The sequence below is a fragment of the Lissotriton vulgaris genome, chromosome 4_1, assembly GCF_964263255.1.
Source record: "Lissotriton vulgaris chromosome 4_1, aLisVul1.2, whole genome shotgun sequence".
NCBI classification, from domain to species: domain Eukaryota; kingdom Metazoa; phylum Chordata; class Amphibia; order Caudata; family Salamandridae; genus Lissotriton; species Lissotriton vulgaris.
Window position 1 is genome coordinate 2,053,683,321 of NC_141691.1, and position 17,334 is coordinate 2,053,700,654.

The 17,334-nt window shown below is 49.3% G+C and overlaps 1 protein-coding gene across 1 annotated transcript in view; it reads left to right on the forward strand.

Moving 5' to 3' along the window:
* BOP1 (BOP1 ribosomal biogenesis factor) overlaps positions 1-17,334 on the forward strand; it is a 73,918-nt gene that overhangs the window by 17,898 nt on the left and 38,686 nt on the right. Inside the window, exon 6 of the mRNA XM_086966445.1 lies at positions 3,168-3,248. Coding sequence (XP_086822571.1) covers positions 3,168-3,248 — 81 coding nt within the window. The remainder of the gene's footprint in view (positions 1-3,167; positions 3,249-17,334) is intronic.

Here is a 17,334-nt window from a genome sequence, read left to right on the forward strand (position 1 = left end):
CACACACACACACCCAGAGCCACACACACACACCCAGAGCCACACACACACACACGCCCAGAGCCACACACACACACACGCCCAGAGCCACACACACGCCCAGAGCCACACACACGCCCAGAGCCACACACACGCCCAGAGCCACACACACGCCCAGAGCCACACACACGCCCAGAGCCACACACACGCCCAGAGCCACACACACACGCCCAGAGCCACACACACACACCCAGAGCCACACACACACACCCAGAGCCACACACACACCCAGAGCCACACACACACCCAGAGCCACACACACACCCAGAGCCACACACACACCCAGAGCCACACACACACACACACCCAGAGCCACACACACACCCAGAGCCACACACACACCCCCACACACCCAGAGCCACACACACCCACACACCCAGAGCCACACACACCCACACACCCAGAGCCACACACCCACACACCCAGAGCCACACACACACACCCACACACCCAGAGCCACACACACTCACACACCCAGAGCCACACACACACACACACACACACACCCAGAGCCACACACACTCACACACCCAGAGCCACACACACACACACCCAGAGCCACACACACACACACACCCAGAGCCACACACACTCACACACCCAGAGCCACACACACTCACACACCCAGAGCCACACACACTCACACACCCAGAGCCACACACACACACACACCCAGAGCCACACACACTCACACACCCAGAGCCACACACACTCACACACCCAGAGCCACACACACTCACACACCCAGAGCCACACACACCCAGAGCCACACACACACACACGACCTTGATTGAGGCTCTTCCTACCAAGCCCACTGACACGTGCCGCCGGCACCAGAGAGCGTGTCTAGCCAACGTGCTAGCCAAGCCACTGCTGGACAGCTTTGCTAGTCAGCATCCTCTCTCTAGTCGGGGACGCTTCCGACAGCTTGAAACCCGTACAGCGTTACTAGCGCTTACAAGCTGCACCACAGTACTACTGCATCTGTTTCCTCTTTCGAAGCAGGACGTCCTCCAAAACAGACATTAAAGGAAATTAAGAGGCGGTGAGAACGCTTCCAAAGACCTTGCCTTCCTAGGGTCCTGCAACACAGCGGAGACGCGCTGGACGTCTGGGGTTTGTCCGATATCTGCCACGTCACACCCCCTTCTGTACCAGATATGAATAGTGCACAGTTCCATTCCTCGCGCCGTGGCACCAGTCTGTCTGTGCATCACTGTCCGAACGACGACTAAACGGCGACACTGCATAGTTTTACAGTGTTTGCGTTTCCACTGATTAAAAGGTGTCCCCGTGAAAAACATAATATGGAAAATACACAACCTACAAAATTGCCTCTGACGCCAGATGCGTTGCTACTTTAATGAAGAGAGCGAGAGGTGGGCAGTACGAAACAGGCTGCTGTGCCTATACCCGGTCTCAAGCGTCCAGTGCACACCTGCTAGCTTGTCACAATGATTTCTCAAACTTGTAGGACCTAAAGGACTAGGTCAGCAGAAAGTATCCAAACCATGCAACCTGGTCATCCTTTTCATGAGAAGATGAGAAACCCCGCCCCCTAGCTGCTGCTTCCTACAGCTGCCAGTGCTAGCAGTAATATCGTAGAAATAATGCTTAGCAAACCTCTCCTTCAGCCCTGTCCTCTAGGATGCCTTCAAAGCGCACAGGAGTCTAGCCTCTGGGAGTTCGCCGGCCAAACTCTCAGTGAAAATGGCCAATAACAAACGCATCGCTGCAGGAGCGGGGGTCCGTGAAAGCCAAGGCTGGGGGTTGTTACCATAGGTGCAGTTGCAGCACAGCCTCAGGACCAGCAGGATCTCCATCTGAGGCTCCCTGGGGCGGCCGGGCGCGTGCAGCTCTGTGCGCTCTGTCCATGGCGCGCACCGGGCTATGACTAGCCCCGGCACACACTGGAGGGAGGCGGGGCCGCGGGGGGAGGGAGGGGCGGACGGAGCGAGGGGCGGACGGACGGGCTCACACAGCACCCGAGAGTCTTGACTACATCCCCACATTTTAAACAGTATTACTTAGCTCTAGCTGCAAGATTTCACGGGGATAATTACACTGCATGCATTTGTAAATTATACTAGATTTCATGTTAAGCTCTGCTTTTCACGGAATTCATATAGCTAAGTACGTAACGTGAGCATAGCGTTGTGGCACAAAAGAAACAACGTTTACCATCGGCCGAAGGGTGGGCTGCATAGAAATCCCGTACACGCCCACAGTGGACACGTCTTCATGGCGTTGCGAAAAGCCTAAAAATCGCCGGAACGCCCACGAATCTGCTCCGGCTATGACGGACAGATCTCTGTTCCAATGGCTAGCCTCCATTTATGGAGCTAGCCAATGGAACAGAGGGGCGGGACAACACACACATACTGTGCACATAAGATTTCGCCTGCGCCGAAAAGCTGCGTGGTGCGCAGCTTTCGACAGGCGAAACCTAAAAATGAATACTTTCGGTTGTTCTCAATCTAGAGCTCTCAGAAAAACACAGCAACAAAATGTGTGTTTTGGAAACTTTTGTCATACTAGTTTGTACAGCGTTTAGGATAATTCCCCTCTTCTAGAATACTTCCTAGGATCTGTTATTGTATCCTTCGATAGGAACACGTTTGTTAATCAGGAAGCATGCATATGAACTTCTTGCAGTTGGGCTTACCATCTGCACTCTGGGCTACTTTGATTTAAGAGAACAGGATGTTAGGGGAAGTTCTTCTAGCTTTATGATTGATATGCAAATGTGGAGAAGTCTGCCTAGTCACAGCATCATCCGGTATACAAGGGTATTTTTTGTTCGGTGTGATAGGAGCTTCTACATTGTGGTTGTATCTGTAGGAAGATAAAGAGGTCTCTGCTGTTTCTACTGGTTGGTAGAGGTGCATTTCTGAGAAAGGTGGTATACTTATTAAACCGTCCTAAGCAGATGTGGAGGCCTACAGGACATGGTTCCATCAACAGAGTGATCAAGGAGGTCTCCATGTGGTGGTCTGTGAGTATGAAGTTATAAAATGTTCATGAAGAAAAGACCACTAGTGATCGGGGTGGTGGGTCTTACTAATGTCTGTAAAGATGGCCTCTCGGGCGTTCCTTTAGGCTTCACCCGTGTATTTGTTCTCTTTCAGGTGAATGTGGATCCAGAGGACCTGATTCCAAAACTTCCAAAGCCAAGGGACCTTCAACCGTTCCCCACCACCCAAGCCCTGGTGAGTCTCTAACTTCTTAAATTAACCCTTGTCCTTTGCAATTGGGGTAGGCTTTCACCCCAACTTTAATCGTGTCTAATGACTTCTGTTGCTCTTTTCTATGGATAGCTCTCCCAATACCTGCTGTAGTAACCAACATTACATACGCTTTATTACAGTGCCATGTGTTGGGCGCATGAGAGCTTCGGGGCACATGAACAGATGAAATACTTAAAAAGACCCACTGCCAAGCAGTGATGTGTATTCAGTCAAGGCTGCAATGTGGGTTCAGAATGCACCAGACGAGTAAGAAGGTGTATTTTAGTGAGATTTTATTTTACAACAGTAAAGAGGTACCCGTCCCCGAGGAGGGGTCTCTAGAACAGAAGAGGGGAGGGATGGGGCAGTAAGAAGAGACATGAGCATGGCAGATGGTCGAATGACAAAAGGGAGCAGAGCTGTCCTTATGAACACAGCTGTGATACGGGGGATTGTGGGAGATGAGATGGAACACTCATATGCCCATGTGAAGTCACCATCAATCCAGGAAGGTCTTGGAGTGACCGACCGGTGCGCGATATTGGGGCTCGCAGAACAGCAGTCTAACGAGCGTAAAGGCATTAGCAGCAGCAAGAGAAACGCTGTGCATAATTTGCGTCCAGTGATTGGTTTGTACTGCGCCATTCTCAGTCACACTGGAGAAGACGCGTAGAAGCAGGGAGTATCAATCTTACCCCACCTGTCGAACTATAAGGGACAGAAACATTGAATGGATTAATGTCTAATGTTGAACAGTGGAGGTACAGACCTTTCTACCCGAGCTTTGCATTACAAAGACCATCCAATATTGTCTTCGTTGTGAAATGGGAAGTGGCTTGTATGGGAGAGGGCTGGGTTTGGTGAAGCGAGCAAGGAGGATGCCGTGGGAAGCCATCAGTTCGGTTGACTCAACGGTTGAAGAGTTCATGTGAAGGAGACTCTGGGAATAGAGGAGCCGTCATGTGTGGACCAAGGATGGACCCACCACCAGGGCCGCAGGGCTTGGGATTGGACATCACGAAGAGCCCGCAATGCCGACTAGTCAGGGCGCAAGGAAGGGACAAGCCAGCGGACCATGGAAGGATGACGGTGGTAGGCAGTGTCTAGCTTCCATTTCTTGTAGTCAAGTCCCTCTTAGCAAAATATTTTTGGAAGTGTACAATTTTCCACCAGAGAAGAACATAGTGTGCTTCTGCTGCTTGTATTGTAAGCGAAAAGTAATTCCGAAGCGCCAAGTGTGCCAGTGAACAAGAAAGTATCGCCCTACAAAGGAGGGTCGACTGTTGAGTAGTTAAGTCAAACCAGCATTTGGTGGTGCACTTGGCCACATTTCGCTGGGTCTGCATTCTTTCCGGAGAGGCGTCTGACTTGTGTGCCGCAAACCCAGATTTTATTTGCATATAAATACTCGCAGGCCTCCAGGGGCATACTTTCCGTTGATGCTGTCCGGCACCGAGAGCCCAGGTCACTGCGCTGGCTTCCCTGGCCATTTAAACCGCATCTCCAGTAGCCCAGCAGTGTCCAGCAAGTAAACTCTTGCTGCTGTGAAACGCCGGTGGTTGGTTGTGCTTTACAAGCTTTGTATTTGGGCCGCATTTGCAGTCATTATATATTATTGTATACCGCTGTGACTTTGTTCCTCGCCAGACAGCACCTCTGGGCTCAAATAAATGGTTGACACTTGTGAAGGATGTCATCGGAATGTCAATTGTTGGAAAAAACAAAGTATATCTTCCAGTTCTGTAAAAATACATTCCTTCCCAAGAAGACTGGGTGTATCATGTGGCGGAGGAAGAGAGGCGTTGATGAGACGGAAGGGTCGTTAAGGGTGAAAGGCAGGCCCGGCTCCAGGAATTTTTGTTTGGGTGGGCCAAGGGCGCATTTGGGTGGGCCACTGCTGGCTCAATGTGTCGCTTCTGGAGGTAGCCTACAAATAGAAAAAACTCTACTCCTGCGTGTGATAGAACGGGATAACAGGAGATTCAGGGCCCTCCATTATTTTCCAAATCTCTTTCTAATCGTTAACACTCTCAAAAAGTGTTTTGATCCCCATGTAAGGTCCTTTTGATGGGCAGAGGAGGTTTCTGAGGTGAGAGTATCAGGCAAGTAACACTACTCAGCCTGCCTCGTTGCCAGCCTTCAGAGAGAATCTCTCTTCATTAATACCTCCATCTGACCCCAGACTCTGCAGTACACTCCCTTCCAGGCCTGATCATCAATTTTCTACAATCTCTCTACTGTGCACCTTAACTCACAGCTAACCTTGGCCCCCAGCCCCATATCAGGCACCACCTGGTTTCATTCTCCATAATACCACTAAAAAGATTTGTAAAATCACCTTCAAACTGAAAACCCTGAATATAAGAGTAAATATAATTAGCACACACTTTAAAATATGTTACACAGTGGCCCTAATGACCCAACTGCTAATTAAATAAGCAAAAACATTACAGGGTCTATTATAGCGCCGGTGCAAAAGTATTTATTGGTGTCCCACCACTGACCTCTTACTCGATAGACACCTTTACTATCACCCTCCAACAGTGCACTTCATCTCTCCTTAGCCCCTTTCAGTCATGACCTCCTCATCAGACTCCCTCCCTACCTGCCACCCACCAGTGTCCCTCATCACTCCAAAGCCCCTCCCCATGACCACCTCCTCAGACTCCCACACAAATACCCTCCACCAGTGCCCCTCATCGCTCCATAACCCCTCCCCCCATTGACCTCCTCCTGAGTCCCTCACTGCCACCCTCCACCAGTGTCCCTCATCGCTGCAAAGCCCCTCTGCCTCATGACCTCCTCCTCAGACTCCCTACCTACCACCCTCCACCAGTGCCCATCACTCCAAAGCAACCCCCTCATGACCGCCTCCTCAGACTCCCTCCCTACCACCCTCCACCAGTGCCCCTCATGCCCTCCTCCTCAGACTCCCTCCCTACCACCCTCCACCAGTGCCCATCCCTCAAAAGCAACCCCCCTCATGACCGCCTCCTCAGAGTCCCTCCCTACCACCCTCCACCAGTGCCCCTCATGCCCTCCTCCTCAGACTCCCTCCCTACCACCCTCCACCAGTGCCCATCCCTCAAAAGCAACCCCCCTCATGACCGCCTCCTCAGAGTCCCTCCCTACCACCCTCCACCAGTGCCCCTCATGCCCTCCTCCTCAGACTCCCTCCCTACCACCCTCCACCAGTGCCCCTCATGCCCTCCTCCTCAGACTCCCTCCCTACCACCCTCCACCAGTGCCCATCCCTCAAAAGCAACCCCCCTCATGACCGCCTCTTCAGAGTCCCTCCCTACCACCCTCCACCAGTGCCCCTCATCACTCCAAAGCAACTCCCCCTTATAACCTCCTCCTCAGAATCCCTCGCTACCACCCTCCACCAGTGCCCCTCATGCCCTCCTCCTCAGACTCCCTCCCTACCACCCTCCACCAGTGCCCCTCATGCCCTCCTCCTCAGACTCCCTCCCTACCACCCTCCACCAGTGCCCATCCCTCAAAAGCAACCCCCCTCATGACCGCCTCTTCAGAATCCCTCCCTACCACCCTCCACCAGTGTCTCATCACTCCAAAGCCCCTCCCCCATGACCTCCTCTTCAGACTCCCTCACAAACAACCTCCACCAGTGCCTTCCATCTCTCCGTATCTCCACCCCTCATGATGCCCCCCTCGGATTCCCTCATTGCCACCCTCCAACAGAGCCCATCATCACTCCATAGCCCCTCTCTCATATGCATTTTATTTCTTGTATAGCGCTACTCGTAGTGTAGGGTATCACAGTACTGTACATCACACACACATTATGCAGACACAATGATTCATAAAAGTATCCAAATCAGCCTATAGGGAATGTTGCATAAGCTAATGAAGATTACCAGGTGTAGGAATCACATCTCATCCATGCTGCTGGGCAATATGTATTAAGAGGGTTGGGTCTGGAGAACCACAAACACAGGATTTAAAGCATACCCCAGTGGTTGGCTGTACTGATTAGAAATTATATCTGCCCAAACTCTGTATTGCAACATTAGAATAATGAAATACTGGGAAAATTCGAACTAACTAGCAATACAAAAAAAAAATCTAATTATACCATTCTGGTTTGTATACACGTCTTTGATCACACTGTCTTATGTATCAAAGGATCTCTGTGACAAAGGCAGTAACCCACTGAGCTATCCACGTTAACTACAGTTCTATTGCATTTAAATACTACAAACCAAAAAAAGACCGCTCTCCAGCAAGATCAACAATCCCCAAGGTTATTTGGACATTTAGTTGTCGTGCATCCTTGCAGAACCACTTATGAATGATACCAACGATTTAAACACACGATGTAAATGAAATAAACACGGCGTTCTAAGTATGTCTTTCTCACAGATTTAAAAAACACAATAGCCACACATTCTCTTACCTGCTCCTTACGAACTCTGTCACAGCCGGATCGGGTAAACAAACAGCTCAAGGGGTCAGGAAGGTGAGGAAAACGAAACGGCAAAACAAACTCCTCTTTACCAGCAGAAAAGAATTAATTATCCACAAATCCAGTTCCAACGAAAGGCTTTGTCCCCTTCGCAGTGCCCCTAATGTACCTGCACGAGTGGGCGGGGACACAGCCCACCTGCCTAATAGGAGATGCGTGATTGGGGGTGCGAGCCCAGGCCCAATCACGCAACTCCTAAAGAAAGATAATGTTCGAAGAACTTTTTAACTTGCAGTGGCCATATTCTGCTGGCCTTGCTGACGTCACTGCCAGGGCCAAGGGTTATGTTTGGGTGGGCCAGAACCGGGCCTGGTGAAAGGTAACACATCCTGTGTGCAGCCTCTGTCCGCACTCGTTCTCAGCAGTGGCGGCCGGTAAGTTTTGGGGGGAGGGGGGCGGTTGGGACACACGCATACGCTCACAAACACATAACACTCACAACCAGGCGCGCACACACACAAACACATTCATCCACAACACTCTTTCCCAAACATTCATACATGCACGCACCAAACAATGTAAAAAGAAAATAAGTCGCACTTACCTTCAGCCGGCTCTGCTCTACCTCGGAGGTTCCAGGAGGCTTGGGACTGGTGCCTTCCCTCATTGGCTGACCTAAGGTCAGCCAATGAGGGAAGGCAGCAGTCCTATCCTCATCACAGAGTGGGATGGGGTCAGTGAGACTGCTGGCCCAACCCCACTCTGTGATGAAGTGTCACTATTGACACTCGACCCTGGGCTCTACAGGGCTTAAGACTGTAGCACCCAGGTGCGAGGCAATCAGTGACGCTATCCCTCGTCACTGAGGGGAAGACCTTCGGGACCTTTGCTGAGATGAGCTGAGCTGAGATGAGCTGAGCTGTGGTGGTCACGCCCAGAGGAGCTGTGATTGCCACAGCCCAGCAAAGTTCAGTTCAGGCATTCAGGAGCCAACGCTTAATGCGCATGTGTGTCTCCTGGCTGCTTAAACTGAAAGTGGATAGTGTCTGTCAGACTGACTTTTGTTCGGCCTGTTCATACGGGGTAAAAGGGGGCGGACTGGGCCCTTCAGCCCAAATGGACCAGCCGCACCTGCTGGCGCGGCTGAAAATAGTCCCTTGTGCTCAAACCAAAATAACAAACTTGGAGTCAACAGCCATCTCTTTGCATTTTCATCTTGAAATGAACCAGGGGCAGAGTAAATGTAGACTTGAGGAATGTGCCCTTCATTAAAAAATTCTTAAGGTACAGGAGTAACATGCGGGTATTTGCATTCATGCATGTGGAGAAGTGTGGCTCAATGGTTAGAGCGCCAGACTCTGAAGGGACCAGGGTTCAAGTCCTGACGCGGCAGGGTCTTGGGCTCAATGTCTGCGGACTCCATAATTCTCGCCTCGGCGCCTACTCTAATCATGGGTCCCACGCTGCAACTCTGGGCAATAGCTTGCTTAATCTCCACAACGGCCCCCACAACACTGGGATGCCTGGCTTCACCTTGGGGGTGCCCAGGAGGGGCATCTCACAGGGAGAGCCAGGAAGGGTTCCACAGCGTTATACAGCTATAAAGTACAGCAGGCTGTAAAAATCAGCAAAATACCCTAACATGGCCTTCGCCCTGAAGTTCCCCATCAAACCCAATGAGCAAGCATGAAAAGGAAAGACACTACAGCCAACTGATTGAGATATATATATATATATATATATATCAATCAATCAATCAATCAATCAATCAATCTCAATGTATATATGTTTTTTTCCACACTTTATGTTCTATTTTTGAAAGATTGATGGCGTGAGCTCTAGTAGGAAACCGGTAAAACTGTCTGTAGCAAGACCTAAAAGGCACTTTGTATGTTGGGTTTATAGACTCTTGGTATATTTACAGTGCATTTACAGCTTCTTTCCTGTTAAAGTTTTGCAGAAGTCAAGTATTCCAAGAATGTCCTCCCACTCCACCATTTAATCATCTGGGTGGGTTATCGAAGCTTGACAGTGACTAGTCCTTCGTAAAAAGCAGGGAAAGCCACAGAATGAGCAGTTGACATCACTGTATTGCAGCCTGCAACAAAAAAGCACTTATCAGCATCTGACTTTGACCAACTTGAAGGATGTGAGTAAGAGAAGCACGGGAGCATGACTCGCGTTGTGGAACAAGAGACAGCCTGAAATAGAACCTGCTAGTTCCAGTAAACCCCACGCCGCCCAGATGGCCTCGGTGTCCGCCATGATGCTTCACAATCATTGCAGGCTCAGGATCAATGCAGACCGAGTGTATTGCAGGATCATTGCAGACCGAGTGTATTGCCGGACCATTGCAGACCGAGTGTATTGCCGAATCATTGCAGACCGAGTGTACTGCAAGAGGATCATTGCAGTCAGTCTGCAATGATCCTCCTGCGGTACACTCGGTCTGCAATGATCCTCCTGCGGTACACTCGGTCTGCAATGATCCTCCTGCGGTACACTCGGTCTGCAATGATCCTCCTGCAGTACACTCTGTCTGCAATGATCCTCCTGCAGTACACTCTGTCTGCAATGATCCTCCTGCAGTACACTCGGTCTGCAATGATCCTCCTGCAGTACACTCTGTCTGCAATGATCCTCCTGCAGTACACTCTGTCTGCAATGATCCTCCTGTAGTACACTTGGTCTGCAATGATCCTCCTGCAGTACACTTAGTCTGCAATGATCCTCCTGCGGTACACTCGGTCTGCAATGATCCTCCTGCAGTACACTTAGTCTGCAATGATCCTCCTGCAGTACACTCGGTCTGCAATGATCCTCCTGCAGTACTCAGTCTGCAATGATCCTCCTGCAGTACACTCGGTCTGCAATGATCCTCTTGCAGTACACTTAGTCTGCAATGATCCTCCTGCAGTACACTCGGTCTGCAATGATCCTCTTGCAGTACACTCGGTCTGCAATGATCCTCTTGCAGTACACTCTGTCTGCAATGATCCTCCTGCAGTACACTCTGTCTGCAATGATCCTCCTGCAGTACACTCTGTCTGCAATGATCCTCCTGCAGTACACTTTGTCTGCAATGATCCTCCTGCAGTACTCAGTCTGCAATGATCCTCCTGCGGTACACTCGGTCTGCAATGATCCTCTTGCAGTACACTTAGTCTGCAATGATCCTCCTGCAGTACACTCTGTCTGCAATGATCCTCCTGCAGTACACTCTGTCTGCAATGATCCTCCTGCAGTACACTCGGTCTGCAATGATCCTCCTGCAGTACTCAGTCTGCAATGATCCTCCTGCGGTACACTCGGTCTGCAATGATCCTCCTGCAGTACACTCTGTCTGCAATGATCCTCCTGCAGTACACTCTGTCTGCAATGATCCTCCTGCAGTACACTCGGTCTGCAATGATCCTCCTGCAGTACACTCTGTCTGCAATGATCCTCCTGCAGTACACTCTGTCTGCAATGATCCTCCTGTAGTACACTTGGTCTGCAATGATCCTCCTGCAGTACACTTAGTCTGCAATGATCCTCCTGCGGTACACTCGGTCTGCAATGATCCTCCTGCAGTACACTTAGTCTGCAATGATCCTCCTGCAGTACACTCGGTCTGCAATGATCCTCCTGCAGTACACTCTGTCTGCAATGATCCTCCTGCAGTACACTCGGTCTGCAATGATCCTCCTGCAGTACACTCTGTCTGCAATGATCCTCCTGCAGTACACTCTGTCTGCAATGATCCTCCTGCAGTACTCAGTCTGCAATGATCCTCCTGCAGTACACTCGGTCTGCAATGATCCTCCTGCGGTACACTCGGTCTGCAATGATCCTCTTGCAGTACACTTAGTCTGCAATGATCCTCCTGCAGTACACTCTGTCTGCAATGATCCTCCTGCAGTACACTCTGTCTGCAATGATCCTCCTGCAGTACACTCGGTCTGCAATGATCCTCCTGCAGTACACTCTGTCTGCAATGATCCTCCTGCAGTACACTCTGTCTGCAATGATCCTCCTGCAGTACTCAGTCTGCAATGATCCTCCTGCAGTACACTCGGTCTGCAATGATCCTCCTGCGGTACACTCGGTCTGCAATGATCCTCTTGCAGTACACTTAGTCTGCAATGATCCTCCTGCAGTACACTCTGTCTGCAATGATCCTCCTGCAGTACACTCTGTCTGCAATGATCCTCCTGCAGTACACTCGGTCTGCAATGATCCTCCTGCAGTACTCCGTCTGCAATGATCCTCCTGCGGTACACTCGGTCTGCAATGATCCTCCTGCAGTACACTCTGTCTGCAATGATCCTCCTGCAGTACACTCTGTCTGCAATGATCCTCCTGCAGTACACTCTGTCTGCAATGATCCTCCTGCAGTACACTCGGTCTGCAATGATCCTCCTGCGGTACACTCGGTCTGCAATGATCCTCCTGCAGTACACTCGGTCTGCAATGATCCTCTTGCAGTACACTTAGTCTGCAATGATCCTCCTGCAGTACACTCTGTCTGCAATGATCCTCCTGCAGTACACTCTGTCTGCAATGATCCTCCTGCAGTACACTCGGTCTGCAATGATCCTCCTGCAGTACACTCGGTCTGCAATGATCCTCCTGCGGTACACTCGGTCTGCAATGATCCTCTTGCAGTACACTCTGTCTGCAATGATCCTCCTGCAGTACACTCTGTCTGCAATGATCCTCCTGTAGTACACTTGGTCTGCAATGATCCTCCTGCAGTACACTTAGTCTGCAATGATCCTCCTGCGGTACACTCGGTCTGCAATGATCCTCCTGCAGTACACTTAGTCTGCAATGATCCTCCTGCAGTACACTCGGTCTGCAATGATCCTCCTGCAGTACTCAGTCTGCAATGATCCTCCTGCAGTACACTCTGTCTGCAATGATCCTCCTGCAGTACACTCGGTCTGCAATGATCCTCTTGCAGTACACTTAGTCTGCAATGATCCTCCTGCAGTACACTCTGTCTGCAATGATCCTCCTGCAGTACACTCTGTCTGCAATGATCCTCCTGCAGTACACTTAGTCTGCAATGATCCTCCTGCGGTACACTCGGTCTGCAATGATCCTCCTGCAGTACACTCTGTCTGCAATGATCCTCCTGCAGTACACTCTGTCTGCAATGATCCTCCTGTAGTACACTTGGTCTGCAATGATCCTCCTGCAGTACACTTAGTCTGCAATGATCCTCCTGCGGTACACTCGGTCTGCAATGATCCTCCTGCAGTACACTTAGTCTGCAATGATCCTCCTGCAGTACACTCTGTCTGCAATGATCCTCCTGCAGTACACTCTGTCTGCAATGATCCTCCTGCAGTACACTCGGTCTGCAATGATCCTCCTGCAGTACACTCTGTCTGCAATGATCCTCCTGCAGTACACTCTGTCTGCAATGATCCTCCTGTAGTACACTTGGTCTGCAATGATCCTCCTGCAGTACACTTAGTCTGCAATGATCCTCCTGCAGTACACTTAGTCTGCAATGATCCTCCTGCAGTACACTCGGTCTGCAATGATCCTCCTGCAGTACACTCTGTCTGCAATGATCCTCCTGCAGTACACTCTGTCTGCAATGATCCTCCTGCAGTACACTCGGTCTGCAATGATCCTCCTGCAGTACTCAGTCTGCAATGATCCTCCTGCGGTACACTTTGAGTACTGCAGGGGGATCATTGCAGACTGAGTACTGCAGGAGGATCATTGCAGACAGGGTGTACTGCAGGAGGATCATTGCAGACAGGGTGTACTGCAGGAGGATCATTGCAGACAGGGTGTACTGCAGGAGGATCATTGCAGACAGAGTGTACTGCAGGAGGATCATTGCAGACAGGGTGTACTGCAGGAGGATCATTGCAGACAGGGTGTACTGCAGGAGGATCATTGCAGACCGAGTGTACTGCAGTAGGATTATTCCAGACCGAGTGTATTGCCGGATCATTGCAGACCGAGTGTACTGCAGGATCATTGCAGACCGAGTATTGCCGGATCATTGCAGCTGCTTAAATGTAGATCTGTCTCCAAATCCAAGAGAATGCAATAGAAGAAATGTTTTATGCTGTGGTCTAAATCTTGGTGCTTCAGTCGCTCCTAAATATGTCTCGAAGGCATCATAACACTGCCTCCATGCTATCGGTAGATCACCTGGTGTCTAAAACGTAGTTTGTGTTTTTTGTCCGTAAGCTGGGTTTGTATTGCTTGTTTTTTTTATTTATATTTATATGAACTTGTATTGCGCGCAGCTACCCTCAATTGGTTTCCCGGCGCCATAGATAGATAAGAAAGAGAAAACAAGCAGATGGCCCAAAACAAAACATACACTGCAGAAAATTAATTGAATAAAAGGTCTTCAATTTTTTTCGAGAGGAGATTTTTATATATTTTTTTAAAAAGAAAACAATGTATGTAGTATTCACATAATACTGTGATATGGGCAGCATTTCTAGTTTGTGTTGACATGTTATGCAGACACTGTGAGGGTATCTTTATGAATGTTGTATCGTACCAGAAATCTATATTAGAATGTTTAGGTGTAAGCATTCCTCAGAATGTTGGATACAGAGTTGACTTGTCAGTTGGAGCTGTGCCTAGAGCTTTTATCGTGTTATCTTTTCAACAATAATCCCAACAGCTCACCCACTACACCGCGTTGGATTCTGCTTGAAACATTTTTAACGAATGCTTAAACTTATGCATTCTAAGTAAAATAGAGCCTTTAAAAGCGCCAGCATATCATGTCAACACAAACTAGTATTCTGTGAATGCTACAGAAACCTTTTTTGTAGCGCGTTCAACAGACTGAGACGCTTGTGCGTACCACAATGGCTGATCGTGTGGTGGTGCTGCCCTTGGACAGTGGCATAAAGAACCGAAAGACGAGCTGCACTTCGATGGTGGGAGAGTGTATTTCCAGTAGTGTTAAGGCAAGGACCAACTCTTTCCCTCTTGTTGTTTTTGCAGCTTGCCTGAACACTGAGTATTGTCCATTGTCAAACAGATCCCTCCTGGTTGCTCCAGGGAGCTGTTGATGGGGATAGCAGTAGGCGTGATTCCAGTCTGAAGCGGGTGGCCCACGAACGTCTGCACTCAAAGTATTGTGTAGTTAATGTCCATCATAGGGATTACATATCTAAAAAATAATGTTTTCAAAGGCTCAGGCAGAAAAACCATGACCTAAACTCTCACCACACAAGCCGCAGCAATAAGGGAGAGTCCAGTTGTTTTTGTAAGGATATCATACTGGCAGGAGGCAGTAACAGTATTCTGTTGCAGAGGGGTATTGACTCAAGGACAATGTTCCCTTTTTTTCGAGACCTCAGAGTATGATGGAAAGGCATGCTCTATTGCTTAAAGTAGAACAGTGAAACTAAACACTTGAGCAAATAAGCTAAACAGACAAGGCACACTTGGCAGGAGACAGCAGCTCCAGTTTACAACTAACGTTTATCCCTAGAGTGCTGCCTTCGGCTCAGAGAGCGCCAAAGAAAGATAGTGAAAACGTAAGAGTTCAAAGTTAGAAAGAGGAGCACAGAATATGCAACCAGAGTCAGTCTGTAAACAAGATGTCTGCTCATGAGACTGCGGAGAGGGAAATGCCTAACATTATCAAAATGATTGGTCCAAGTACCTGTATGATGATGTATTTTCAGAGCTGGGGCAGAAAGCAGATGTGGGTGTTTACAGTGACACCATTTTTGCCTCCAGAGCATTGGAGTGCTTGACTGCACCTTGACCTCCAGAATACCAGTGGGTTAGACTTCCATATTCCAGAAGGGACAACATCATTGGAGAAGGCTAGCTTTGCCGCTGTCGTTACGGAAGCAGCAGAAATGCGAAGGGTTCTGCTCCACAGTGACCAAAGACGCATTTGTTCACATACATTCTGACAGACTGGCACCGGATGTAGTCTTGCCTTTGTAAGAGGCACTTTCTAGTTTGTTAGCAAAACCCTTCGCCTACTGTACAGTTTCCAGGCATGAGTCGAGACATTCTAGACCAGCGCTGACAAAACACTTCAGGCAGTCGTCCTCTGCCAAGTTTGGAGACCACTGCTTCCCTACAGCTCCACAGAATAAGAGCATGCGTAATGCAGGATGCAATGTGTTTATGTCTTTGACTTGTAATGCCACCGGTACGTTGTGGGAGATGGCTGCGCATGCTGCTCCCAGCATAACCGAGCGAATATATACAGTTCCTTCCGTGGTCTGCTCCAGGATGGAATTAATGCAAGTAAGCAGTCCAAGTAGATGGGCTTGGACACTGTTGCAGTTGTGACAGTCATTCCAGGGTTGTCCTAGAATCCAATACCTCAGCGCGGTCTATAGTCCTTTCAAGGATGTCTAGGGCCAGCTGTTCCTCATCCCTTTTTAATGCCCAAAACATATTCAGCAAGAAAGCAGAGCATCCTCTTGCAATATTAAAGTAGGGAAGCACCTGCGCCAAAGCTCCTGCGTTGGCCTCCTCATTGAGTACATTCAACATTATGGGGCAGAGGTTGTGGGCAGCTACCTTCATCGTCCTCCTGTACTCCCACAACACTGCTGAGCAGAATCACAAATCGACCATCAGGGCCTCGGGTTGTCTTTTCTTAAACTTTAGGAAACCCTTCAGAGTGCTCAGTTCTTGAGATAGTACATTCTGGTTACTCCATGCCTTTTTAAGATCCTTCACCTACCCCGAGCCCCAGATTTACTCCTGCCACCCACTACCACCTTCGTGAAAGAAATGGATGAGGGGCAATACATTGAGTGGTCTTACCCGAGATGAACAAGGGTTGCTCCTGGCCAATTCCCAAGAAGGGTCGAGAGGAAGGTATGCAGCTGAATTTTACCCTCTGCTTCCTCAACAGATTTTGAACGACGAAAAATTGAAGATTGTAGGGTTTCAACATATTGTGTAGGGTTTATAGGAAGGAGCAGGACGGGTTCATCTCACTTGAGTTTAAGAGCCTTAAGTTCACTTTTCCATCAGGAGAGGTCATTGGAAATTCCTCTGATAAGCAACAAGAACTGTCTTGCCTTTAAGCCTTGGTGTGGCCCCAAGGGTATTTGCAAAGTAGTCTGCAGTGGTTGAACATCTGCATTGTTTGGGACTACGCATCAGTCCTTATCTAGAGCACTGGGTTCTGATGTTCTTCATTCTTACGATTTGTTGTCACCATTTGCATCATCTGGGTTTTCTGTCGCTGAAAAGAAGAAAGCTTGTCTGATACCATTGGAGAACTCTGGACTCAAACTTTCAAGCAATTGTCCCTCCGCCCGACAAGATGTAGCACAATCGCCATATGTTCTTGTGCTTCCTGAGAAATCCACCTTTTAATTATATGGCTGTCGGACTCTGTGAACTCCTGCATCTTTATGGTTGCTCATTTCCACTTGTAGATGGGACCACTGCAGTAGAGTTTATGCCTGTAGAGGAACACGTTTGGGATTTTTCATCCACTAGAACTGACTTCAGAATTCCAGTGGTGGGGCGCCTCCTGATGCAGGTTAAGCTGGGCCCTCTCAGACCCATTTTGAGGAGCTCGCTTGGAGAAGGTTCCATCAATGGTTGATGGTCTAGTTATCTTGCTATTGACACCTAAGGCCTTTCGTGTACAATTCCAAGGCTAGAAGGCGCTTGAAGACC